Source organism: Trachypithecus francoisi, unplaced genomic scaffold (assembly GCF_009764315.1).
Source record: "Trachypithecus francoisi isolate TF-2019V2 unplaced genomic scaffold, Tfra_2.0 Lachesis_group5, whole genome shotgun sequence".
Classification (NCBI taxonomy): Eukaryota; Metazoa; Chordata; class Mammalia; order Primates; family Cercopithecidae; genus Trachypithecus; species Trachypithecus francoisi.
In genome coordinates this window covers 127,659,726-127,687,415 of record NW_022681470.1, presented here as the reverse complement: position 1 = coordinate 127,687,415, position 27,690 = coordinate 127,659,726, and the positions used below count along the sequence as shown (strand labels likewise).

General features: G+C 44.0%; 1 protein-coding gene, 1 long non-coding RNA gene and 1 other non-coding gene across 4 annotated transcripts in view; 2 read left to right on the top strand and 1 right to left on the bottom strand.

The window, feature by feature from the left end:
• LOC117074797 overlaps positions 1-14,152 on the bottom strand; it is a 60,471-nt gene extending 46,319 nt beyond the window's left edge. Inside the window, exons 1-2 of one of the 2 annotated variants that reach the window (XR_004433712.1) lie at positions 14,038-14,152; positions 12,643-12,800 (exon numbers count right to left, since the gene is read on the bottom strand). This is a non-coding gene — a long non-coding RNA (uncharacterized LOC117074797). Of the gene's footprint in view, positions 1-12,642; positions 12,801-13,254; positions 13,388-14,037 lie in introns of those variants that run through there. The other variant, XR_004433711.1, reaches the window with a different exon arrangement.
• On the top strand, positions 13,668-16,132 carry LOC117074796. The gene is made up of 2 exons (XM_033196635.1): positions 13,668-14,297; positions 14,850-16,132. The coding sequence occupies exons 1-2, from the start codon at positions 13,754-13,756 to the stop codon at positions 15,041-15,043; spliced, it is 738 nt and encodes a 245-aa protein (XP_033052526.1). The 5' UTR covers positions 13,668-13,753; the 3' UTR covers positions 15,044-16,132.
• Positions 14,646-14,730, top strand: TRNAR-UCU. The gene is given in 2 exon segments: positions 14,646-14,682; positions 14,695-14,730. It is a non-coding gene; the product is annotated as a tRNA-Arg (tRNA).
• Positions 16,133-27,690: the final 11,558 nt, after the last annotated feature.

Below are 27,690 nucleotides of genomic sequence, written 5' to 3'. Positions count from 1 at the left end.
CTCCTTCCTTGGCGACAGATGATGCACCCCTTACCATCCCATTAAAACCTAATCACCCTATCGGGGGAATCAGCCCCCAATATTTCAACATAGGTTATTTTCTATTTTCCCTAAGTGTCGGCTGGTCTGAGAAACAAAGAGAAAGAGTACAAAAGAAAGAAATTTTACAGCTGGGTCTCTGGGGGTGACATCACATGTTGACAGCTTCCGTGTTGCCCACCTGAGCCACAAAACCAGCAAGGTTTTATTAGCAATGTTCAAAGGGGAGGGAGTGTATGAATAGGTTGTGAGTCATAGAGATCACATGCTTCAAAGGCAATAAAATATCACAAGGCAAATGGGGGCAGAGCAAGATCACAAGGCCAGGGTGAAATTAGAATTACTAATGAGGTTCCATGTCCCGCTGTGCATGCATTGTCATTGATAAACATCTTAACAAGAAACAGGGTTCAACAGCAGAGAACCAGTCTGACTAGAATTCACCAGGCTGAAATTTCCTAATCCTAGCAAGCCTGGGGGCACTGCAGGAGACCAGGGCATATTTCATCCCTTACTTACAACTGCATAAGACAGACACTCCCAGAGTGGCCATTTTAGAGGCCTCCCCCTGGGAATGCATTCTTTTCCCAGGGATGTTCCTTGCTGAGAAAAAGAATTCAGTGATATTTCTCCTATTCACTTTTGCAGGAAGAGAAATATGACTCTGTTCTTCCCAGCCCTGCAGGCAGTCAGACTTTATGGTTATCTCCCTTGTTCCCTGAAAATCACTGTTATCCTGTTCTTTTCAAGGTGCCCAGATTCCATATTGTTCAAACACACATGCTTTACAAACAATTTGTGTAGATAACGCAATCATCACAGGGTCCTGAGGCAACATGCATCCTCAGCTTATAAAGATGACGGGATTAAGAGATTAAAGTAAAGACAGGTATAGGAAATTATAAGTATTGATTGGGGAAGTGATAAATGTCCATGAAATCTTCACAATTTATGTTCAGAGATTGCAGTAAAGACAGGCATAAGAAATTATAAAAGTATTAATTTGGGGAACTAACAAATGCCCATGAAATCTTCACAATTTATGTTCTTCTGCCATGGCTTCAGCTGATCCCGCCGTTCAGGTTCTCTGACTTACCGCAACATCACCCTTACCCCACTAAATGCCAATATCCCATCCCACAGCATGCTTTAAAAGGATTAAAGCCTGTTATCACTTGCCTGTTACAGCATGGCCTTTTAAAGCCTATACACTCTCCTTACAATTCCCCCATTTTACCTGTCAAAAAACCGGACAAGTCTTACAGGTTATTTCAGGATCTGTGCTTTATCAACCAAATTGTCTTGCCTATCCACCCCATGGTGCCAAACCCATATACTCTCCTATCCCTCAATACCTCCCTCCACAACCCATTATTCTATTCTAGATAAACCTAGCTGACCCCATGGATCCTAAGTCCTTTCCCTACTCCTCTTTCCATTCCTTAAAAACAGCCCTAAAAGCTGCTCCCACACTAGCTCTCCCTAACTCATCCCAACCTTTTTCATTACACACAGCTAAAGTGCAGGGCTGTGTGGTTAGAATTCTTAGCCAAGAGCCAGGACTGTGCCCTGTAGCCTTTCTATCCAAACAACTTGACCTTACTCTTTCAGCCTAGCCGTCATGTCTGCGTGTGGTGGCTGCCGCTGCTTTAATACTTTTAGAGGCCCTCAAAATCACAAACTATGCTCAACTCACTCTCTACAGTTCTCATAACTTCCAAAATCTATTTTCTTCCTCACATCTGACACATATACTTTCTGCCCTCCAGCTCCTTTGGCTAAACTCACTCTTTGTTGTGTCTCCCACAATTACCATTGTTCCTGGCCCGGACTTCAATCTGGCCTTCCACATTATTCCTGATATCACACCTGACCTCCATGACTACCTCTCTGATCCACCTGACATTCACTCCATCTCCCCATATTTCCTTCTTTCCTGTTCCTCACCCTGATCACACTTGGTTTATTGATGGCAGTTCCACCAGGCCTAATCGCCACTCACCAGCAAAGGCAGGCTATGCTATAGTATCTTCCACATCTATCATTGAGGCTACCACTCTGCTCCCCTCCCACTACCTCTCAGAAAGCTGAATTCACTGCCTTAACTCAGGCCCTCACTCTTGCAAAGGGACTACACGTCAATATTTATACTGACTCTAAATATGCCTTCCATATCCTACACCACCATGCTGTTATACGGGCTGAAAGAGGTTTCCTCACTATTCAAGGGTCCTCCATCATTAACACCTCTTTAATAAAAACTCTTCTCAAGGCCACTTTACTTCCAAAGGAAGCTGGAGTCATTCACTACAAGGGCCATCAAAAGGCATCAGATCCCATCACTCAGGGCAACGCTTATGCTGATAAGGTAGCTATAGAAGCAGCTTAGCATTCCAACTTCTATCCCTCACGGCCAGTTTTTTCCTCCTCTTCGGTCACTCCCACCTACTCTCCCACTGAAACTTCCACCTATCAATGTCTTCCTACACAAGGCAAATGATTCCTGGACCAAGGAAAATATCTCCTTCCAGCCTCACAGGCCCATTCTATTGTGTTGTTATTTCATAACCTCTTCCATGTAGGTTACAAGCTGCTAGCCCGACTCTTAGAACCTCTCATTTCCTTTCTATTGTGGAAATCTATCCTCAAGGAAATCACTTCCCAGTGTTCCATGTCCTATTCTACTCCTCAGGGATTGTTCAGGCCCCCTCTCTTCCCTAAACATCAAGCTCGGGGATTTGCCCCTGCCCAGGACTAGCAAGTTGACTTTACTCACATGCCCCAAGTCAGGAAACCAAAATACCTCTTGGTCTAGGTAGACACTTTCACTGGATGGGTAGAGGCCTTTCCCACAGGGTCTGAGAAGGCCACCACAGTCATTTCTTCCCTTCTGTCAGATATAATTCCTCAGTTTGGCTTTCCCACCTCTATACAGTCTGATAACGGACTGGCCCTTATTAGTCAAATCACCCAAGCAGTTTCTCAGGCTCTTGGTATTCAGTGGAACCTTCGTACCCCTTACCATCCTCAATCTTCAGGAAAGGTAAAATGGACTAACAGTCTTTTAAAGACACACCTCACCAAGCTCAGCCTCCCACTTAAAAAGGACTGGACAGTACTTTTACCTCTTGCCCTTCTCAGAATTAGAGCCTGTCCTCAAGATGCTGCAGGGTACAGCCCATTTAAGCTCCTGTATGGACTCTCCTTTTTATTAGGCCCCAGTCTCATTCCAGACACCAGCCCAACTTGAACTGCATCCCCAAAACTTGGATAGAGCCTAAAAACTTGCCAACAAAAAAAGTAATTATGCTGAACTCCCTTGGGCACTCTCTAATTAGATGTACTGGGTCCTCGCAATTCTTAGTCCTTTAATACCTGTTTTTCTCCTTCTCTTATTTGGATCCCATGTTTTCTGTTTAGTTTTTCAATTCATACAAAACTGCATCCAGGTCATCACCAATCATTCTATATGACAAATGCTCCTTCTAACAACCTTAATCTCTCCCACTGTAGGTTCCCACGCCACCCCTAATCCCTCTTGAAGCAGAAACATCACCCATTATCTGTCCATACCACCCCCCAAAATTTTCACTGACCCAACACTTGACCACTATTTCATTTTATCTTTCTTATTAACATAAGAAGACAGAAATGTCAGGCCTCTGAGCCCAAGCCTGCATGTATACATCCAGATGGCCTGAAGTAACTGAAGAATCACAACATAAGTGAAAATGGCCAGTTCCTGCCTTAATTGATGACATTCCACCATTGTCATTTGTTCCTGCCCCACCTTAAATGAGTGATTAACCTTGTGAAATTCCTTCTCCTGGCTCAGAAACTCCCCCACTGAGCACCTTGTGACCCCCACCCCTGCCTGCAAGAGAAAAACTCCCTTTGACTGTAATTTTCCACTACCCACCCAAATCCTATAAAATGGCCCCACCCCATCTCCCTTCGCTGACTCTCTTTTTGGACTCAGCCCGCCTACACCCAGGTGATTAAAAAGCTTTATTGCTCACACAAAGCCTGTTTGGTGGTCTCTTCACATGGACACGTGTGACAGCATCAGTAATCACAGCTACTTGGGAGGCTGAGGCAGGAGAATCACTTGAACCCAGGAGGCAGAGGTTGCACTGAGCTGAGATTGCGCCATTGCACTCCAGCCTGGGTGACAAAGCAAGACTCTGTCTCAAAAAAATAAAAAATAAAAATAAATAAATAACTAAATTACCCAGTCTGAGGTATGTCTTTATAGCAATGTGAGAATGGACTAATACAGTTACCTAATATAGAATAAAGCTCCAGTTCATTTAAGCCTCAGTTGCTCTGTTTTGTGTTTTCTGCGTTTCATTCACTTAGCTGAATGTAATTGATGCACCTTCTTTCTTCTTGCTCCCTCTTCATTTCCCCAAACTTCAGTGAGCTTCTACCCACTCAGCTCCTGTTCCTGGTCTCTCCTTCCTTTTTACTTCTCTGTTGCTTCCAAATTTTGCCTCCAGATTTACTAGAGACCCATATTAATCCATTCTCAGTTCGACTTACTTTAAATTTTTATTCCTGCTCCAAGATTCGTCTTGTTGCAGCTCAGAGACTGCTGGGTCCCACCCCTTCAAGATTCCTAGCCAATCAGGCTCCACTTCTCTCCTTCTAACCTAAAAATAAGTCCTATAAGTCCTATAAATAAGCCATATCAGGTTGGGTTTTAAACATTTCTTTGTTTTCTGGCTTGCAACATGGAGCCACATTCTCACATTCTAGGTCCCATCTGTAATGAGTGGTACAGTGTGGGTACCAGCCCAGCAGAGTGGTGGGTAGTCTGCTCAATGGGAATGGGCTCTGGCCCTTACTCCATGTTAGTACCTATGAGCTCAGTATCAGCCCCAGTCATAAATGTACCTGAAGAATTAATTGATCCATCCATCCATTTAATACCCACATGAGTCATGTTCAAGGCTCTAGCATGGACTCTGTTAGGACAGTATCTACAGGGTCTTTCCATGTATCATTATTGTTTGCACAGGCTTAGAAATGATAAACCCTTGGCTAGCAAGTAAGATCATCCAGAGAAACGGGGGAAGGGATGGCCCCTCTCTTTCTCTCTTTATGCTCCTGGCCTTAGTCTGTTTTGTATTGCTATAAAAGAATACTAGAGACTGGGTAATTTATAAAGAAAAGAGATTTGCTTAGCTCACAGTTCTGCAGGCTGAGCAGTTCAAGGGCATGGTCCTGCTTCCCACAAGGGCTTTTGTGCTGCATCACAACATGGCAAAGGAGATCAAAAGGGAAGTGGACATGTGTGAAGAGGGAGAAAAACCTGAGGAGCATCCTATCTTTATTACAGCCCACTCCATGGGAACCAATCCATATCCATGAGAAGTAATCCAGTCTAGCAACAGTGAGAACTCATGTACTACTATGAGAATAGCACCAAGCCATTCATAAAGGATCCAGCCTCATTACCCAAATACCCCCCACTAGGTCTAATCTCCAACATTGCCACTCTGGGGATCAAGTATCAACATGCGTTTTGGTGGGAACAAACTAACTCTATCCAAACCATAGCACCTCTCCATTACTAGTGTTGAAAAACTTGACACTAAGTAGCCCTCCCTTTTCTGGTCATTTAGTCTACTACTGAAGATCTGAGAAAAAAAGGGATGCTGATCTTACCATTCTACAAATGAATTTGCAATTATACAATTAGACCGTCAGGGATCCAGAAGTAAATAATTTGCATTCAAGGGCAGACATTCCGAGCAAGGAGGGCAATTTCAGCCAGTGTATTTGCTACTGGTTGTGACTATCTACCTGATGTCTTGAGATATAATAAAATGTACAGAATGGATCATTTCAAGGAAAAGTGGACAAAGACTAAAAAGCGAAATAGTGAAACATGGAGCATCCCAGTTCTTCAGATGAACTGGGATACATTCTGAGTCTAGTTTCAAATTTCAGTTATTTAGTTATAAATAAACAAAAGCAACGGCAAATAGAAACTAAAAAGTGCCAGGCGTGGTGGCTCACACCTGTAATCCCAGCACTTTGGGAGGCCAAGGCAGGTGGATCGCCTGAGTTCAGGAGTTTGAGACCAGCCAGGCCAACATGGTGAAACCCTGTTTCTACTAAAAACATAAAATTACCCGGGCATGGTGGTGTGTGCCTATAATCCCAGCTGCTTGGGAGGCTGAGGTGGGAGAATAGCTTGAATCGTGGAGGTTGCAGTGAGCTGAGACTGTGCCACTGCACTCCAGCCTGGGCAAAAAGAGTGAAACTCAGTCTCAAAAAAAAAAAAAAGAAGAAGAAAAAAAAGAAAAAGAAAAGAAAAAAAGAAAAAAACTAAATTAAACTAAACTAAAAAGTGGGCAATGTATCTAGTTAGATTCAGAAAGCTGAGTGACAAATAACAAGATCTCAATTGGGACAAGGATTGCTGGTGTCATCTATGGGTCTATAACAGGAATATATCTTGGGGAAACAGCAGAAGTTGTGAAAGCTTAGATACCTCTGGTTGGAGGATTTTCTTTATCAATCAGCTTGGTACTCAAGTACGGTCATTGCCTAACTGAGGTCGTAGGCCTGATCCTTCTGACTCAGAGGAAGGAAGGCAGCCAGGAGTTACTCATCTGCCTCTTCTAGATTGGACTGAACCTATATTCTCTTAGACACCATTAGCGATATAACTTTTCTTCCTCACTTCCCTCACACAATGAGAAGTAAAAGGTTATAGTTTCCTCTGAAGTAATTTTTTTGGGCCAATATATCAGATTGATTCTGAGCTTTTTGATGGAGTTCTGAGATGTGCTTATTAAGGATTTAAATTCATGCTAATAACTGACACCCAAGTGGAATAATGAGAGCTCGAATACCTAAGCCCTAAACCAGTGCATCTTAAACATTAGTGCAAATGAGTCACATAGGGGATCTTAGTAAAATACAGATTTGATTCAGCAGGTCTAGGGTGGGGCCCGAGAACCTGCACTTCTAATCTGCTCCCAGATCAAGCTGATGCTCCTGGTTCATGGTCAGCATTTTTGCAAGAAGGGCAGAGGGCATTATTTTCAAATTTGGCTACCTATGAGAATCACCTAGGGAGTTTTTTAAAAAAATGCTGATGCTGGGGTCCCATCCCCAGAAATTCTGATTTAACTGGCTTCAGGGTGCATCCTGAGCATCAAGATTCTAGAGCATGATAGAGTTTGAAGACCACTAGTCTAACAAGTCTGCTTCCAGTTGCTTGCTGATTCTCTCCTGATTTCTTTTCTAGGAGAAACTGCTGCAGTCCAGGGTATATGTGAATTTGGGGACAGGCGCCTGGATTCAATCCTGCTGCTTTCCGTGTGGTCTGCCTTCCCATCTGGGAATGGGGCAATGATCCTGCTATCTTAGAGGGTTGTTATGAAAATTAAGTGAGGTCTGATATACATGAAGAACCCAGAAAAGTGCCTGGTATGATGTGTTATTACTTCATTATTATTTTCAACAGCTAAACAATTAAGATTCACTAAGCTTTAATAGATGGTTATTTGTTGTGAGGCCCAAGAGTGGGGCTCAGAATGCCTTTCCTCCCAAATACGCTTACCAAAAGAAGTCATCCTGCTAATTTGTTGAGAACTTAAAAGGCAGAGATGTCATTCTGAGGGGAAGAAATTTAAGACCTACTCCCCAAACTGGGTCACTGAAAGCAGGAATTAGGACACCAAAGATCAACTTCTACTTCCACAAAGGCATTCAGGCAACATTTATGGAGTGTCCACTGTGTACAGGGCATTCTGCTAAGCCTTGGGGAGAATTACAAAACAGCTAGAAAGCACGGATGTTTAGCTTTCAAGAGCTTCTGGTCTAATACAGAAGATAAGTTAGGCACATAGTCAAGTAGCTTCCTTATTGCCTACAGGACTCATTCATTTGTTCAGTCAATATCCAAAGCTGCTTGTTGTGAGCTAGCCACAATGCTAGGGACTGAGGTTACAAAGATAAAGAAAAAGAAGACGTGTTTCCCCCACCTTCCTCCCACTCCCCCAAGATGCTTATTGTCTGGGAGAAGAGATAGAAAATCACACAGAAAATTATAGAGCTTTGAAAGTACTTTGGGAACCCAGGAGGCCCTCCCCACCACCAGGAGACTAGGCTGTAGAAGAATGTCTGGGAAAATTCTCGGAGGAAGTGACATGGGGCTGTTCTACCCCAGGCTCCTTAGCTTTGCATCTAAAGCGCTTCCGGATCTCTGCCCCACTGATTTTCTCAGCTATATCTCTTAAGTCAAGCCCATTTCCTATACTCATCCCATTTCCTATACTCATCCATGCTCTGTGTCTGACTTTGCTCAAGATTACAAGGTCCATGGCAGCAATGATAGCATTTGTCTTTTTCACCAAAGTGTCCCAAGAGACTTGTGGACAGCCTGGCTAGTCTTAATGCTTAAATGAATGAATGTGGTCTTTTGTTTGTGCAGGGACAAGCTTGACCAGCCTTGAAGACCCAAGTAAGGCTCCGCCTTTGTTTAGCCATCTCAACAGCAGACAGGTAACTGCCACTTACAAGATACTCCTACATCCTTCCTGAGCCCTACTAGGCTTGGAAGCCTGGTCAGCAGCCCTAGGAAACCAGCCATGAGATCTGGAACTGGTGGTACTGCCTGCCTTAGACACGATATACCTGCATCTGCCTCAGTTTTCCTTCATGACTAGACCTCTTCTCTGAATACCACCCTACCAGTCTAAGTCTTTCAGTCAGCCTCCCAAGCCTTCCCCTGTCGGGGCCAGATCATGTTCCCTTTATCCTTAGCTATGATTCTTGTCCTCTTGTGAACAGGCTGATGGCACAGAACCATGCCTTTGTCATCAGTACTCCGAATCCCAATGACCTTCTTTACCGGCACCTGCTGCAACCAAGACAAAGTTTGCGGCACCCTTTTAGACACTGTGCACTGAACTGCTCAGCCTCCATTATTTTCCCAGCCTTGTCCTATCTTCTTCCTCATAACCCCTGAGTCTGGTTTCTACCCCTGTGCCCTAGCCACAGCATTCCTTGTATGCAAGTCAGTCCTAGATTAGCTAGCCCATTTCAAATGCAGCCTCCCTGTTTAATTCCCTCTCAGAATGTAATCTCTCTCTTCCCTGAAGTCCCGTATCACCACACCTGCACCTCACTTAAAGACCTTTTTACTTTACATCACAGCTGTTTGTGTAACTGTCATCCTTTCTTTTTCTTTTTTTTTCCTTGTTCTGGAGATGGAGTCTCACTCTGTTGCCCAGGCTGGAATGCAAATGCTGTGATCTTGGCTCACTGCAACCTCTGCCTCCCAGGTTCAAGCGGTTCTCCTGTCTCAGCCTCTTGAGTAGCTGGGATTACAGGCACGTGCCACTATACCTGGGTAATTTTTGTATTTTCAGTAAAGATGGGGTTTCACCATGTTGGCCAGGTTGGTCTTGAACTCCTGAGCTCAGGTAATCCACCCACCTCAGCTTCCTCAAGTGCTAGGATTACAGCCATGAGCTACCACGCCTGGCCTATCATCCTTTCTATAAGGCTTATAAGCCAAGCACATGTGTTTTTCATCTTTGTATGCCCCAAGGTCACTACAACTAGACCCTCAGACAGCTTGCTGAAGAGATGAAGAAATCATACAAATTAAATAGGATGCAGTAGTCTCCCTGACCCTCTGGCCCCATTCCATTCTGCCTGCACCTTCCCTCCTATAGTAATCACTCTAAACACAGCCTTTCTCATGCCAAATGCCTTTCCCATTGCCACATTCCTTATCCTGAATCAAGTCTGCCCCTACCCCTTTTGCCGTATCAGGCCTGGATCCTACCTTCCCAACCTCATCTATTGACACATCTTCCATCACCCCAAACTATACTTCCATAAGGACCCATTCAACCCTCATTTTTGTCTTGATGTTCTGTTTTTCTTCATCCTGGAAAATTTTATTTTCCTTCCCCTATTCCTGCCTGGCCATCTAATGTGGTTTGGCTATTGGCCTGGCTCAATAATAACACTCAGCACTAAGATATTTGAGGATGAAAAAGGCCTTCATTTCAAAGTTGTGAGTAGATTTTAGGATGTAAAAGGCCTTCATTTCAACGTTGTGAGTAGATTTTATCTAACAAGAAATGAGTCTTCACAAGTCCTTAAGGGTGGATGGTACCCTTGTTTTGGGAAACCATGTGGTGGGTAGGGCAAATGAAAATAAAAATGTGCCTAAGGTTCTTGAACAGAGAACTGTGAGGAATTGAAGCTGAAGGAGATGTCTTCAGTCTGAGAAGCTAAGTGTTCTGTTTGGTAACAAATGAAATGTACAACTGAGTAGGAGTTGGGTAGGGAGCTGTAGAATGTCCCTCCGGTTGCAACAAATTTAGCTGATGCTGTATCTGTACTGTCCATTGTTTCTGCAGGATGTGGGATTTCTTTATTAAGAGCTGCTTACTAAAATAATAGCAAATATTTGTTACGCCAGGACTGAGATAAATCCTTGAGAGGATTAACTACTGCAATTCTCATAACAATTTTATAATTTTTCAGGCAGAGAACTTAAGGATCATGTCCTACAAATAAACGCAGAACCAAGATTTGAACGACAGGGTCCTGACTCCACAGGCTGTACTCTTAACCCCTACTACCACAGTTTTTTTTTTTTTTTTTTAAATCTCATCCTTTAAAAATTCATTTTTAGATATGTTTTATAATTAGTACAATAGAGCATCCTTGTTCCTTGGGGGACCAAACTCAAAAAATTTTTACTGGTAGGAATGCCCAATCATATTATGCCACTTTTTCACATGCTACCTTGCTTCATTTGCTTATTGCTTCATATTCATAAATCGTATTTCTCCTAGGAAATTTTCAGTGTCCTTGAAGGTAGGAATTATGTCTTAAACTTTCACTTTATTCCCACAGTAGGCCTAACTGTATTGTCCCTACTCATTGAATTGAACAAAACTGGTACTTCAGCAATTTTATCCCTCTGGAGTAAAGCAAAGCTAGTGAAAATATATACAGTAGAAGTATAGTCGATTTCCAGAGCTTCTGGGAAGGCCGAAATCACTAACCACCGCAGTAACTTAAAAATAATTCTGCTGGCCGGGCACAGTGGCTCACATCTCACTTTGGGAGGCCGAGGCAGGCAGGTCACAAGGTCAGGAGTTCAAGACCCACTTGGACAACATGGTGAAACCCCGTCTATACTAAAAATACAAAATTAGCCGGATGTGGTGGCACATGCCTGTAATCCCGGCTACTAAGGAGGCTGAGGCAGGAGAATCACTTGAACTCGGGAAGTGGAGGTTGCAGTGAGCCGAGATCACGCCATTGCACTCCGGCCTGGGTGACAGAGTGAGACTCTCCAAATAAAAATAAAAATGAAAAAAAATAAAAAAAATGAAGTTGTATTTAATTTAGGGCTTTGCTGTCCAGCGAACTCAAACTGCAGATGTGCAGAAATCAGCCCAATTGAAGGTGGCTATAACCCATGCTTTGACTCCCTCTGTTGGCAGGAAGAGGTTGCTTTCTCACTTGCGGGAATTCCTGGCTCAGGTTGTATCATGGCTGTTTACTATACATACAGCCTGAGAAAATTTAGCCAGATTACAAAAGAGGAAGACAAAACCCACTGAATCTTTCTCCCCAGATGGCAACGAAATACTCTTTTCATTTTTCTTACATGCTAGCATTGCTACCTATAAACGGCTTAATTGTTCAGAGAACCACCACACACCTGATCTTGTTCGGCTGTGACTTTCTTTTTTTTTGGAGATGGGGTCTCACTCTGTCACCCAGGCTGGAGTGCAGTGGTGCAATGATAGCTCACTGTAACCTCAAGCTCCTGGCCTCAAGTGATCCTCCCGCCTCAGCCTCCTGAAATGCTGGAATTACAGGTGTGAGCCACTGCACCTGGCCCCAGTCTTCTAATTGCAGGGCATAAAAAGTACAACCGTGATAGCTCACAGCAGGCTGCACATGGAAAGCCTGGCTTTCCCACACTCTCTGCTAACACGGTATCTCTAATATTTTCCATGATATAGAATTTTTTTTTGGTCTCATCTAGTGGAATATCTAAAATTATTCGTTCGATTCATTAAGTGGAAATAAACACATACACATCTTTCCTTAGCACATTGTTTCTTTCCCAATTCTCCCTTTCCAGAATTTTTATGTATATGTCTCAATTGTCATTTAATCGCATCAATGGCTCCTCATCATTTGAGATCTGGCTCCAATACCCCAGGCAGAATTCCTCCGTATGGTTTTCCCACAGGCATACAGAGCATCTCTTCTCCCATTTGGGCTGTGAGCAACTCCTAGGACCAGTGGAGACCCTGAGATGCCACCAGTGCCTAGCATATTTCAGAATTCAAAAAAGATTTGTTTAAATAAATACAATTTAAAACCATATTCCATTTTAAGGGCTAATTTTATCCATGTGAGAATTCTCCCTGCATGCAATGTGAAGACATTTATTTCACTAAAGGGGCATAACAATTATATATATATGTGTATGTGTGTATATATATATATATACACACATCTACCATGTTAAGAAACTTTGTTTACATTAGAGTAGAATTAAATAGGCCTGGCACCAATCAGGGCTCTGCCACTTACTGTTTGGAGAAGCGATTCACAATCGGCATCCTTGCACGTTCTTGCTAGATGTGCCAAGAATGCAAGACCCTGATCACGCTTTACTTGGGCCATTTCTCGGGCCATTTCTCGGCGTTGTGTTTGCAGCGAGCAATCTTGAGGGATGAGGTAATGTCTCCCTATGGAATAAAGAGCAGGCTTGCTTACCGCTCACTATAACATGGTGGTTTCCCCAAGCTCAGCATTCCTCTTCTGTAATGCAACCCATCTTGTGTGTAAGCATGCATCTGGGTCCGTGTGCTTCGTTCCTGTGAGAATTGGGGTCCAGAGAGCCAACTCAAACATGGTGACACTCTGGCTATTGCTTTTGCTGTAATAGTCTTTTATCTCTGACTCAGAAGTCTGGTGTGTTCTGTCAGCATTCACGAAACCGTGAAAGCTACCACGTTAGTTTGCAAACATAACAAAATATCAGTTTCATCACAGTTCTCCACCCTCACTAGTCCTTACACAAGTTTTTCAACCTCTCTTAGCTGCAGTTTCCCTTCTTTATATTGTAAAGGGGACAGTGGTATGTACCCGCCTCATAGCTTTGTCTTGGGGTTAAGTTAAATAAGACCGTAAAATCCCTACCACACTAGACTTTTCCCGGGTGTTCCCTCTCCCTCTTTGAACTCTGCCAGAAACTATTCCGCATTGAGGCCTGGCGATGCTGGGCAGGGTCGGGTACGGGTGGAGCACAGAGTGGGCCGCGGCTGGCGGGTTTGGTGCAGAAGCAAGCTGTGGCCAAGCCGGGAGAGCGCGCCCAGCGGCCGCCCTGCGAATCTTCCGTAGGCGGGGCTGGGGCTGCGGCGAGCTAATAGGAGCGGGAGCCGGACGTTCGGTCTCGCAGCGGCAGTAGCAGAGCAACCACGCGGCTTTGAAAGTCTATTTCAAAGGACTTCGGGGTCTTGCGGATGGGGATCACTGCGGGCACTGGAGACCTGCAGGGCCCCACCCATCCGCCTCTCAAATTCGTGGCGACCGCACCCTTCCGGGCAGCGGTGCCAGACCCTCTGCAGTCCCAGCCACTGGGAAAACCTGGCGGCCGCGCTCCAGCGCGCGCCCTCCGGCCACATGCACCCGCACACGCATGCTCCCAGCGCTCCCACGCGTGCTGGCACCCTCTCAGCGTCCGCCCACGCAGTCGCGGGCCCCGGGCGCGCGGGCTCAGGGCGGCTGCGCCGCGTCCTTGGAGGCAGGTGCTGGCGGCAAGACGAGCTGTCGGAGGATGCTGCGGCGCGGGGCGCGTCGCCCCCCTCAGTCCACCAGAGCCCGGATACCTCAGAAATTCGGCTCTGGGTCTGTGGGGAGCGAAATGCAACCCAAACCCCATTTTTCCGAACCCCGCGCGAATAAACACGCACAAGCACGCACACAGACGTCGCCGCGGCTGGCGCTCGCCGCCTCAGGTCTAGGCTGGCCGCCGGCCGGCCCAGGCCGCGAGGGAAGAGCCCAGGCCCGAGAGGGGTCGCCGTCTACGTCTCGTAGCCTGAGGGGTGGCCGCTCGGCCTCGGCCGCTCACAGGCGCGACGTAAGTGCCCGGCGTCACCGGCCCGGCTTAACGGTGCAACGGCCGGCCTGGGCCTGCAGCTCTGGGGTCCCGGTCGGGCTGGAGCGGCCGCCGGAGAGACCTGGTAGGCGGGGCGCTTGGGGCAGGAAGGGAGCCGGGGAGGGAAAAGCGCGACTGTGATTTGTACGGCTGGGTCCGGACCGTGAAGGAGACCGGGTTGCGGCTGCCCTCACACCGACCACCTGGGACCGGCGGACTGCGGCCGCTCTTCGCTCAACTGGGTCGCCGACCTTGTTGAGGGGCGACCACTGCGAGGAGGCCGGGAGCCTGCGGCCCGCGTTTGAGGTGAATGGCAGTGCCCTGAGTGCGGCGGCTGGGTCTCGGTGACACTGACGACTGGAGGGGCGGTCGGAAGAGCGCGGGGCCGTCGCCTCTGGCTTAACATGGCAGATGCGCCGAGACTCCAACAGGTGGCTCCGTGGCGCAATGGATAGCGCATTGGACTTCTAGAGGCTGAAGGCATTCAAAGGTTCCGGGTTCGAGTCCCGGCGGAGTCGTAACGCTTTTTATCCCTCCCCCTCACAATCTACTTTCTTCCCCTGTCATGTCTCCTATTTCTTTCTCTTTTTTTTTTGGCTGAACGGTTTAACTTGTCTCTCATTTCCTGCTCTCGCAGTTCACTGCATTCGGCTCTTGCAGTCCCTTGCTCTTAAGCGGCTCGAACGGTGCCGAGCCCCTCAGCTCCCGGGGCCTCGGTGGCTCAGGGCCCGGTCAGCCGACTCGGCAGTCGATCTAGGTCCTGAGAAGAGCGATGGCGGCAGCGGCGAAGGAAAAGCGACAGCGAAGCGAGGCCTCGCGGTTTCGGCCTAAAGGAAAGTGTAGGGGAGGCCCGGGTCTCAGGTGACACCCCCACGCCTCTAGCGGGATTGTGGCTGCGAGGGAGGTACGAGAAAACGCGCCTACACCCTGCGTGCGCTGTGCTGACTGCCTCTCCAGCGTGGAGGCTTCCAGATGAGCAGGCACCCGAATCCCAGCGGGAGCCCGTCAAAAATGGGGATTTCTGCCGTCACTCTGGGACTCTTAATTCGGTCCGTCTGGGGTGGAGCCCAGGAATCTGCATTTCTGATAAGGTCACCTGCTCCCCTCCCCCATTATTCCAGTGCAAAGAGGTCCTAGGCCCACTACCCATCAGCTCCTCAAGACAGGAGTTACTATATCTTCTGACAACTGTTAGCTTTGCACAAGATTAGCAAATAAATCCAGGAATGAATGGAATCTTAAACTCGTAAAAAACAATGAAAGATAATTCACACAAAAGATACAAAATCGAAAATTGTCAAAAAAGGTACAGGGAAAAGTAAGCATCCTTGTTATTCCTATAGGCCAGCCTCGCAATTCTCTCCACAAGCCATTAGTGGTAATGGTTTCTTGGAAATATTTTCAGATTTATTTTATGCCCATAGCAGCATTTTTAACATCTTTTGTCATAAATATGTCATAAATAACAGTGTTATTGATATATGTGATATGTATCCTTTTAAAAACACAAATTGTAGTATGCTATACTTGCTTGTTTTACTTATGAATACATGTAGAGCTGCCTTGTTCCATTGTACATATGATTTAACAGTCCCTAATAGCTGGACATTTAGATTTCCAGTATTTTCCTATTACAAACAATGCATCAGTGAACATCCTTGTTCTTATATTATTGTATACAAGTACAGGTACATGTATCTGTAGGATAGATTCCTAGAAAGTTGAATTGCTGGTTCAAAGTTTTGTGCGTTCTTAATCTGTACTTTTTTAATATATATTGGCAAATTGCCCCTTAGAGATCGTATCCATTTTTCTCTCCCTAGCAATGTGTGAGAGTGCCTGTTTCCCCACAACCCACCTGTTCTCAAAAGGTGGTTTCTAGCTGTGATTTTAATTCATGTCTCATATTGATTTTTAAAAATTTGTATTTAGGCCGGGCGCGGTGGCTCAAGCCTGTAATCCCAGCACTTTGGGAGGCCGAGACGGGCGGATCACGAGGTCAGGAGATCGAGACCATCCTGGCTAACATGGTGAAACCCCGTCTCTACTAAAAAAAAAAATACAAAAAACTAGCCGGGCGACATGGCGGGCGCCTGTAGTCCCAGCTGCTTGGGAGGCTGAGGCAGGAGAATGGCGTAACCCAGGAGGCGGAGCTTGCAGTGAGCTGAGAGCCGGCCACTGCACTCCAGCCTGGGCGGCAGAGCGAGACTCCGTCTCAAAAAAAAAAAAAAAAAAAAAAAAAAAAAAATAAAAATTTGTATTTATATTATTACTATTATTTGAGACAGGGTCTTGTTCTGTTGCCCAGATGGGAGTGCAGTGGCACTATCACAGCTCATTGCACCCTCAACCTCCTGGGCTCAAGCAGTGCTTCCACCTCAGCCTTCCAGGTAGTTGGAACTACAGGTACATGCTGACATACCCGGCTAATTTTAAAATTTTTTTGTAGAGATGGGGGTCACTCTATGTTGTCTAGGCTGGTGTTGAACTCCTGGACTCAAGTGATCCTCCCATCTTGATCTCCCTAAGTGCTGGGATGACAGACGGGAGCTACTATGCCTGGCCTATGTCTTTTATTATGAATCAAGATGAATATCTTTCCATACAGAGAATAATTTGGAATTTTTTTCTTGTGATTTATCTGTTCTTCAGTTGTGTTCATTTTTCTGTGGTATCATGGAAAACAGCCCTTTGTGATATATGTTACAATTATTCTTTTTCAGTCTTTTTGTCATTTGATTTGTTTATAGTATTTTGTTTTGTTTTTCTGTCTGACAGAAATTCATGTATTGGGATTTATCAGTCTTTTATGGCTTCTGGGTTTGGAGCCATACTACACTCAGATTCTTATTTCTTTAATGGCTTTATTTTTATGGTTTTATTTATCTTTGCTTCATCTGGAATGTGTTTTTGTGTAAGGAGTGCAGTGGGAGTTTTGTCCCAAAATCACTTTTAATGAACACTCCTTATCTACACGATGTCATTTGAAATGCCACATTTATATATACATATATATATATATATTTTAAGCAGAGTCTTGCTCTGTTGCCCAGGCTGGAGTGCAGTGGTACAATCTCAGCTCACTGCAACCTCCACCTCCCAGGTTCAAGCGATTCTCTTGCCTCAGCCTCCCGAGTAGCTGGGATTACAGGCGCAGGCCACCACACCCGGCTAATTTTTGTATTTTTAGTGGAGACGACGGGGTTTCGCCATGTTGGCCAGGCTGGTCTTGAACTCCTGAGCTCAGGCGATCCACCTGCCTTGGGCTCCTAAAGTGCTGGGATTACAGGTGTGAGCCACCACGTCCGCCCCACATTTATAATTTTCTAAATTCCCACATGCATACGGGTTTCTGGATTCTCTTCTGCATATGGGTTTCTGGATTATCTGCTCTATTCTACTGACTTTTCTGTCTTAATTTTGATTCACCAGAACTGTGCTGTGTTACCATTTACTAGGGTCAGTCCTCATTACTCTTTTGTTTTTTTTTTAAAGATTTTTCTACCCGTTCTTGAATTACTATTTTTCCTCAGCGAATAATACTAGTTAGCATTTATTTGGCACTTGTTATATGCCAGGTACTATTCTCAGTGCTCTATGTATCTTCATTTAATCCTCCTGACAGCCCTACCAGGCAGATACTATTATCCCCTTTCATGGGAGAGGCATCTTAGACAGCGAGGTTAAGTCACTTGTGCAAGGATATGCAGTTAATAAGCAACAAGCCTGGATGAGAACCCAGAAAGGCTGGGTCTATGGGTAAAACCACAATTCCTTATCATCTTTTCACATGAGCTTTAGCTACAGCTAGTCTGGCTCTAATTTTAGGAGGTATTTTTGTTGGAGTCATGTTATATTTATAGATTAAAATAGAACTGGGCCAGGTGCTGTGGCTCATGTCTGTAATCCCAGCATTTTGGGAGGCCAAGGCAGGTGGATTACTTGAGGCCAGGAATTTGAGATGAGTCTGGCCAACATGGCGAAACCCCGTCTCTCCAAAAAATATAAAAATTAGCTGGGCATGTTGGCACATGCCTGTAATCCCAGCTGCTTGGGAGGCTGAGGCATGAGAATCACTTGAACCTGGGAGGTGGAGGTTGCAGTGAGGTGAGATCGCGTGACTACACTCCGGCCTGGATGACAGAGCCAGACTCTGTCGAGAGAGAGAGAGACAGAGAGAGAGAGAGAGAGAGAGAGAGAGAGAGAGAGAGAGAAATGAGAATTGAACTAATTAGGATGTTGAATCTTCCTGTGTAAGAGCAGCAGGAGGAAATAAAGAACAAGTATGCCTTTTCATTTTCAGTCCTTCTGTGCTCTTCTGGAGTGTGTTAAATATAAATCTTGACTTTTTTTTTAAAGTTTATTCCCAGATAGTTTATCTTTTTTTGTTGGAATCTTTTCCTCCACTGTATTTTGTAACTCGTTATTATTTATATATACGAAGGCTTTTGATATTTTAAATAATAATTTTGTATCTCATTAAATTATCTTACTATTTAAAATAATTTTTCAGTTCTAAATCACAATGAGATACCACTTCACACCCAGTAGGATGGCTGTAATAAAAAAAGACAGACAATACAAGCATTGGCAAGGATTGGAACCCTCATACATTGCTAGTGGGGATGTAAAATGTGTGGCCTCTTTGGAAACCAGTTTGGCAATTCCTCAAAAAATTAAATATTAGAGTTAGGACCCAGCAATTCCACTTCTGGGTATATCCCCAAGAGAACTAAAAACATATGTCCACACAAAAATACGTACAGGAATATCCATAGCAGCATTATTTTTGTTGTGGTGATTGAGACAGGGTCTCGCTGTGTTGTCCAGGCTGGAGTGCAGTGGAGTGCAGCGGCATGATCACGGCTCACTGCAGCCTCGAACTCTTGAGCTGAAGGGAGCCTCCCATCTCAGCCTCCCAAGTAGCTGGGACTACAGGCGTGCACCACCACGCTCTGCTAATTTTTGTATTTTTTGTAGAGATGGGGTTTCGCCATGTTGCCCCAGGCTGGTCTCAAACTCCTGGGCTTGAGTGATCTGCCTGCCTCAGCCTTCCAAAGTGCTGGGATTACAGGTGTGAACCACCGTGCCCGGCTAGCATTGTTTTTAATAACCAGAAAGTAAAAACAATCCAGATGTCCATCAAATGATGATTGGATACACAAGATCTGGTATACCTATTGATGAAATATTATTCAGCAAAAAAAAGGAATGAAGTAGTGATTCATGTTACAATATTAATGAGCCTTGAAAGCATGCTAAGTGAAAGAAGCCAGTCACAAAAGACCACATATCGTATGATTCCATTTATATGAAATGTCTAAAATAGGCAAATCCATAGAGACAGAAAGTAAATTAGTGGTTGCCAGGCATTGGGAGTGGGGAGAATGTGATGTGACTGACTGCTAATGGATATGGGGTTTCTTTTTGGGATGACGAAAATGTTCTGGAAGTAGTGGTGATAGTTGCACAATTATGAATATACAAAAATCCATTGTATTATGCACTTTTCAAATGGGTGAATTTTATGATAAGTGAGTTATATCTCAATTTAAAAAAGGAAAAATAGTTTTTCAGTTAGACTAAGTTGTGTTACCTGGAAATATACTCAAATTATAAGTTTACTTTTTCCTTTCTAATTTTTATGCGTAATATTATTTTTCTTGTAATAGCATCAGTTAGTACAGTATATCCAGAAAATGTTAAATAACTTTTCATGATAATGATGATAGTGGACTTCTTTGACTTGTTCCTGGTCATTATAGAAATAGAAATGCTTCTCCACTAAGCATGACGCTAGCTTTTGGGGTTGGTGTGGCATGAGCACACACATGTTTTATCACATTAAGAAAATACTTATCCCTATTTGTCTATAATCTATGGAGATTTTTCTTTGATCTAATATTCCATGATATTAACAGATTTTCTAATATTTAACTCATTTTACATTCTTGAAATGATGCTACCTGGTTGTGGTGTATACTTATTTTAATATTTTATAATTTTTGCATAGTTAGAAAGATTGATATTTAATTCTCTCTCTCTCATAAAATGAATAGCAAGTACAGCATTGTTTGTAATGGCTCCCAAACTGGAAATAACCTAAATGTTCATCAGTAATAGTCTGTTTAAAGAAAGTGTGGTACATGTATAGAATTAAATACAACGAAGACATTTAAAAAATGAGAAAGATCTATATATACTGCTATATCCAAGAATATCCAAGATTATGTGAAAAAATAAGATATGCAGATGAATATTTTAAATGAGATTCCATTTGTGTTAAATAATGCCCATAGTAACAGTAGAAATTATGTATGTTTATTCCTATCATTGTGCATGCATAGATGATTTCTAGAAAGATATTCAAACAATTAGCAGTGGTTACTTTAGGGTAGTGCTGGGTTGGGGGAAGCAGTGGTATGAAGGGAGAGAGCCTTCCTTTTTACTGTATACCTGTATGTAATGTTTCAAGTTTTTTCTTAATAAGCCCATCTTACCTTTATAATAAAAAGTTAATTTTTGGCCGGGCGCGGTGGCTCAAGCCCGTAATCCCAGCACTTTGGGAGGCCGAGGCGGGCGGATCACGAGGTCAGGAGATCGAGACCCTCCTGGCTAACACGGTGAAACCCCGTCTCTACTAAAAATACAAAAAACTAGCCGGGCGTGGTGGCGGGCGCCTGTAGTCCCAGCTACTCGGAGGCTGAGGCGGGAGAATGGCGGGAACCCGGGAGGCGGAGCTTGCAGTGAGCCGAGATCGCGCCACTGCACTCTAGCCTGGGCGACACAGCCAGACTCTGTCTCAAAAAAAAAAAAAAAAAAAAAAAAAAGTTAATTTTTAAAAAGTTAAAGGTAGGCCAGGCATGGTGGCTCATGCCTGTAATCCTAGCACTTTGGGAGGCGAGGTGGGTGGATCACCTGAGGTCAGGGAGTTTGAGACCAGCCTGACCAACATGGAGAAACCCTGTCTCTACTAAAAATACAAAATTAGCCAGGCGTGGTAGTGCATACCTGTAATCCCAGCTACTCAGGAGGCTGAGGTTGGAGAATCGTTTGAACCCAGGAGGTGGAAGTTGCACTTCAGCCTGGGCAATGAGAGCAAAACTCTGTCTCAAAAAAAAAAAAAAAATGCTAAAGATAAAGGAAAAAAGAATACCTACCTGTTCCTGGATCACTTTCAGACAGGTAGCTGTAATACTGCTAATCCATTAAATATTTCTCAAATTTGGTTTTTAAAATACATTTATTGACCCCTTATGCTCTACTATATGCCCAATCTCAGTGATTAATAAGCCCATTAGGAGCCCATCTGTTAAGCATCTCTAGGAACTCCTCCTGATACTATTGGAGAAACATATAAATATGTCTTTTCAGAGTGATTCCAGCAGGGATCATATCTTGGAAGTCTTGTACACTGTGTTGAAGAGTGTGGACTTTACCCTAAAGGCAATGGGAAACCACTGAATAGTTTTTAGTTGAGAAGCAGTAGGATTAGATGTGTGTTTTGTACCATCTGACTGCAGTGTGGATCACGGGCTGGAGTAACACAAAACTAGAAGTTGGAAGACCAGTCTGAGGCAATCGGAGATATCTAGTTAAGAAAATGATGAGGACTAGAACCAGGGAGGTGGTTTGGAGAGAAGGTTAAGTATACAAACTGGAGATGTTTCAGGGGAGGCCAAATTGATGGGCCTTGATGAATTAAGGGATGTCAAGGAGAGAGGGAGCAGTCAGAATGACTCCCATTCCTAATTAGGCAGATGGGTGGGTGCTGAAGTAGTCACTGGGACCACAAACAAACTAGCAAGAAGTGGGTTTGGGAATGGAGGATGGAAATGAGTTCAGATTTGCAGATGTTGAGTTTGAGGTCTGTGGAGCATCCTGGCAGCTGGATATACAATGCCAAACACATAGCAGGCTCTCAATAAGTATTTATAGAATGAAAGAATATCAGAAAGAGGAGAATTATAGGAAGGGAAATGTATAGGGAGAGGGAAGGAAAAGAAGAGAAGGTCTGGAGCTCAGGAGACAGATCTATGCTTGGGATTTAAAATTCATTATGGTACAGATGGCACTTGAAGCTCTGGACATAGATGAGATCGTGTAGGGAGAGTGTACGGTAAGAAAAGATGGGCCAGGCGCGGTGGCTCACGCCTGTAATCTCAACACTTTGGGAGGCTGAGGTGGGTGGATCACGTGAGGTCAGAAGTTCAAGACCAGCCTGACCTACATGGAGAAACCCTGTCTCTACTAAAAATACAAAATTAGCTGGGCGTGGTGGCACATGCCTGTAATCCCAGCTACTTGGGAGGCTGAGGCAAGAGAATTGCTTGAACCTGGGAGGTGGAGGTTGCGGTGAGCTGAGATTGTGCCATTGCAGTCCAGCCTGGGCAACAAGAGCAAAACTAACTCTCTCTCAAAAAAAAAAAAAAAAAAAAAAAGAGGACTGAGTATAGAGGACAGAAACCCAGCACAGACATTTGAGGTATAGGCAAATAATGAGTCCTTCAAAGAGACCAGGAGAGGGTGTCTAGAGAGATAGGAAGAGATGCAGGGAAAAGGTGTTTCCCCAAGAACCAATGGAGCACGTTTCCTCTGGAGAAGAAGGGGGTTAAGAGGAAAAGAGAATCACCTAACATTTTTTGAACACCTGCTTTATGCCAGAAAATTTATTTAACCCTTGCCATTTAATTATCCCCTAATTCTAAAAGTGTGAATTATCCCCATTTTACAGATGAGAAAGTTAAGATGCAAAGATGTTCTGGGAGTCAGGTGAAAGGATCAGCCTAGGAATGGTAGAAAAATGCCTGTCCTTCTGAGGCAAGTGGGAGGGGGGCAGAGATAAAAAAAAGCATGAAGGTAGACGGGACAACTGAAGGTGTTCATGTTGGAAGACCTAGTTTCTTTGTGCTCTCTTTTACAGCCCTACCTCATACCTAGGACCCAGGGAAGGTATTGACAAAGCAGAAGCTGCCTTAAAGGATGAGACACTCCCACCTTTTTGTCACCTATGACCAATACAGATTCTAAAAGACCAGAGGTCAGGAACGGTTTTATACCAATTTCCTCCTTATCTGGGACCTTCTGCATCTATCCGTTTATATTTTATAACCCACTCACCCTCAGCATGTAGCTTTTGAGTAGTAGTTTGTGCAAGGAACTATGCACGAAGGAAATAAAAACATGAGTGAGATAGAGTGAATTTTCTTAAAAGTTGAGCCTAGTGAGGGACAGAGAGCATGGATTGGTGATTTCATTAATTAGGATCAGTTTCAGCTATGAGTGTGACAGGACACCCACAATAACAGTGGAGTTTACAAGATAAAGGCTTTTTCTTTCTCATGTAAAAATGACAGCTGCCAGGGAATAGCAGCTACTTAATCATGAGAGATCCAGGTTCTTTCTTATTCTCCCATACTCAAAATGCAGCTTCCACTTCCTGCTCCAAGATGGCTGCTTCTGGTCAACATAACAGGAGCCATCAGTTCAACATACTAGCTTGTGGGAAGGAGATGAAAGGACAGAGAAGGGCCCTACTCCAACCTCATCCATCTTTGAAGGACACTTCCTAAAAGCTGCACATACTACTTCTTTCTACTCACATCCCATAGGAAGGTGGGAATTACAGCTTTTTTCCCCCAGGTGGCCACATTCGCAGCCAAAAATCAAGTGTCCTGTAACTACAGAAGAAAGTAAAAGTCCAGCAATTTCTGCCAGTGATGCTGAAATAGGTGTGCAGATAGCTGTAGTGCAAGACAAGAATAAAAGTGTGACAGAGATTTACACTTACTAGTTCTGTGACCATAGGTTAACCTCTGTGCCTCAGTTTCTCACTTATAAAATGGGATAATAGCACCTACCTCATAGGTTTACCAAATGCCTAAGTTATTACATACAAATATAGTGTTACATATGTACATACGAACTTAGGTACATAAGGGTAACATAAAAATAAGTTATATGTGTAAGTCCTTAGAACAGTCCCTGACGATAAGTGCTATATAGACATTTGTTAAATAGAAATAAGTGGAGTAAAGATAAGCACAGGCAAATAGGAGTATATACATCAGTGGAGAGAATCTGAAAAAGGCGTTCTGAAGCATGTAGACTGTCAGCTCTGTGATGACTAGGATGACCTCCTTTCCTGTGCACCCCTAGCACCTAGTGTGGTGCCTTGCACAGAGGTGATGCTCAAAATATTGGTTGCTGAATAGGCTTCAGGTCAGTACAAGTTTGTTAGGTGAAATGGAGGCAGGAAAGATATTTTAGGTGGAATTAACCATATGAACAAAGACATAAAAGCTGAACCTGTCATGGTACTTGGTGTACATGGAACTCAGTATATGTTGACTGAATGCTCAGTATCAAGTAGTTTGGTTTGGCTGAAATGTTATCAGTCAGGTTTGGACAGAAAAATACATTGCTGTAGATAATTTAATATAGGGAATTGTTCCACAGGTGACAGAAATGTTGAAAGTGTTGGCAACTCAGATACTGCAACAGTAGGAAACCTCTACTACCTCTAGTGCCAGAGGGACAGTGGGAGATGGTGTTACCAGAACCTGGAAGCCTGAGTCATCTGGCTGGTGGGGGCTGGGAGCATGGTGGGGCCGCAACCCAAACCAAGGCAGAGAGAAATACCCTGGTTTCTCTCCTCTTCCTGCCCCTCTGTCTTTTGTCAGTGTCTTACTGTGAAGCCAGTTGGCAAGGCAATCTGGGAAATGTAGTTTCCTGCAAACCAGAGAAAGGGCTGTGAAAAGAGCTGAGAAATAGGCAAGTAAGTTGCACAAGTAAAGTTTAGGGCATGAGTAGGAAAGCAGTGAATACAAACCTGTGGTGGCGTCATTTTGTGGAGGGGCTTGAATGTCGGGTCTTGAATGTAGGGTTTCTGTATGTGTCATTAGGCAGAGGTGAGCCATAGAGAGTAAAATGCAGTATGGCCTCATTAAAACTGTTCAATGGGGAGGTTGCGGGAGAAAACGGAAACGGTAGCTTCGCTTTGAGTACTTGTTATTTGCAAGGCATGGTGCTAGTTTTTATTTAATCATCTCAGAAAGATGATGTGTCTGGTTCCGGATATGTTCAATTTGAGATAACTTCCTAGTACTTCATATGGTTAATTTATTTGCACAGTTAATTGGAAATGTGAGTCTGCAACAGAGGGTGGGGGATAGAGATGTAAGGATGGAGAATCTGGAGTCATCTAAAGAGGTGAGAGCATAAGTTGAAGGAGAGGGAGGACAAGATACTCAAGTCAAACAGTATAGAGAAAGGAGATGAAGGCAGGCATTAGGGAAACCAACAATTTAAGTGATGGACAGAGTAGAGTAAGAAAATAAAGACTAGGTAGGAGAAGCAGAAAAGCTGATCTTGCTACCACAGCAGAGCAGCTCAAACTTCAAGAAGGGGAAGATCAGTAGTGTCAGAAGACATTGTCTGGTTAGAAGGATGAAGACTGAGAAAAGAATTGAATATAGCAGTAAGGAGGTATGTAGGAAGTTTCTCTAGACTGGTGGGGCCATGAGGTGGTAAGGCAGGCTTCATCAGATGGCCGTGGCTGGTTTAGTGAAGGAGTAAGTAGTTTGCTGAGGCTACGCGTGGAAGTTGGGTTCTGGGAGAATGGAAGTGTCTGGTATCTCCTGTATGCTCTTTGGGTGTAGAGGCTGCATTAGCTTCCCTGCTGTACCCAAGTGCTTATATAATGCACAGGACTCAATTATTTGTGTTAGCTGACTTGCAGGATTAATGAATGAATTTGGTGGAAAATATTTAAAATTTAATAAATAGATTGTGGAGTAGCAGTGAAAACCCAGCTGAGAGTCAATAGCTTCATTATACTTTCCTGAATCTCAATAATCTAGACTGGTAAGAATAGTGTTTCCCTGACTGGGATTGGTGAGGTGAGAGTAACAGAAACAGATGAATTGGGTCTAGATTGGTTAGGAAGAAAAATGTATCTTCATGGGGATAGAGGATTCAGAGAATGAGTGGCTGAAAGGCTTGAAATCATGATTTCACAATGTTTGGAGGGGGAGACCCAGGCATCAGCCATTTTGAAGTCACCATAGGTAATTCCAAATTGCAGCCAAGGCTAAGTTGGAGAGAACTGAAGTAAAGGCTAACAGGATAACAGATTGGGGTAGTCTGAGTTAAGAATCTTGACCACTGAATTCTGAAACAATGAGTCTAAGGCCATGATAGTGATTCACTAAAGTGAACTGGAATTGAGGGTAACTGGAATTGATAAAATTGAGCTTGAGGAACTACAGGGCCATCTTGATTTGAAGGTATATCTTGTATATCGTCCTAGAAATCCTCTATGCACAAACTTACCTAATTTTACATTTCATTGTTCATTTGAGATGTCTCTAGAACACTGATCTGCTTATGACATTTAATTATAGGTCATGGTATTGACCCTACTTCTTGGAAGCATTTCTTCACTTCAAAAACTATGTGACAATGAGAATAATTGCACTTTACCTGAGAGACTGAATACCTGGTACATGTTAACTTTTTTTTTCCCATTATGATATTTTCTTTAACTTGCTGTTTCTAAGAATGGGATCCTATTAATGTGTATACCAGTTACTAAGGTTTTGTTGAACTTTTTTATATAGCCTCCACGCTCCCGACTCCTTTTGTGACATCCTACTTACGGGACCCAAACTAGACATTTTCCCAGGTTTCAGTAAGAGGAATATTGGTGTTCCTCTAGAGCAGTTGGCTTATCATACAGCAGAACACTGAACACAGAACTCATTGTGTTAGATGCTAAGAACCTAGCCCAGAGCCCACCTTTATCAACTGTAGTCTTACAGCATCTACTTTGTCTTAAGAACATTTTGGGCTGGGCGTGGTGGCTCCCACCTGTAATCCCAGCACTTTGGGAGGCTGAGGCAGGTGGATCACCTGATGTCAGAAGTTCAAGACCAGCCTGGCCAACGTGGTGAAACCCCGTCTCTACTAAAAGTACAAAAATTAGCGTGGTGTGGTGGTGGGTGCCTGTAATCCCAGTTACTCAGGAGGCTGAGGCAGGAGAATTGCTTGAACCCAGGAGGCAGAGGTTGCAGTGAGCCGAGATCATGCCACTGCACTCCAACCTGGGCGACAGAGCGACACTCCATCTCAAAAAAAATAAAAATAAAAAAGGGATTTTGAAACCAGATGATGTATAAATACAGCATTCTTTTAGAAATCTTTCAATATCTTCTCAGGGGTATTTTGAAGGTCTCTTTCACCAGCACACCTGACTGTGGCAGCACTTTATATTCTTTACATTTTTCTGGTATAAAGCCTTCAAATAGTTCCAGTTGGCCGGGCACGGTGGCTCACACCTGTAATCCCAGCACTTTGGGAGGCCAAGGTGGGTGGATCACTGGAGGTAAGGATGGCAAAACCCCATCTGTACTAAAAATATAAAAGTTAGCTGGGCATAATGGCATACCCAGTAGTCGCAGCTACTTGGGAGGCTGAGG

Coding starts and splice junctions, on each gene's coding strand:
- LOC117074796 (XM_033196635.1), top strand. CDS start 13,754: ATGCTCCCAGCGCTCCCACGCGTGCTGGCACCCTCTCAGCGTCCGCCC. Junction 14,298..14,849: donor GCGGCCGCCGGAGAGACCTG/GTAGGCGGGGCG, acceptor CTGCTCTCGCAG/TTCACTGCATTCGGCTCTTG.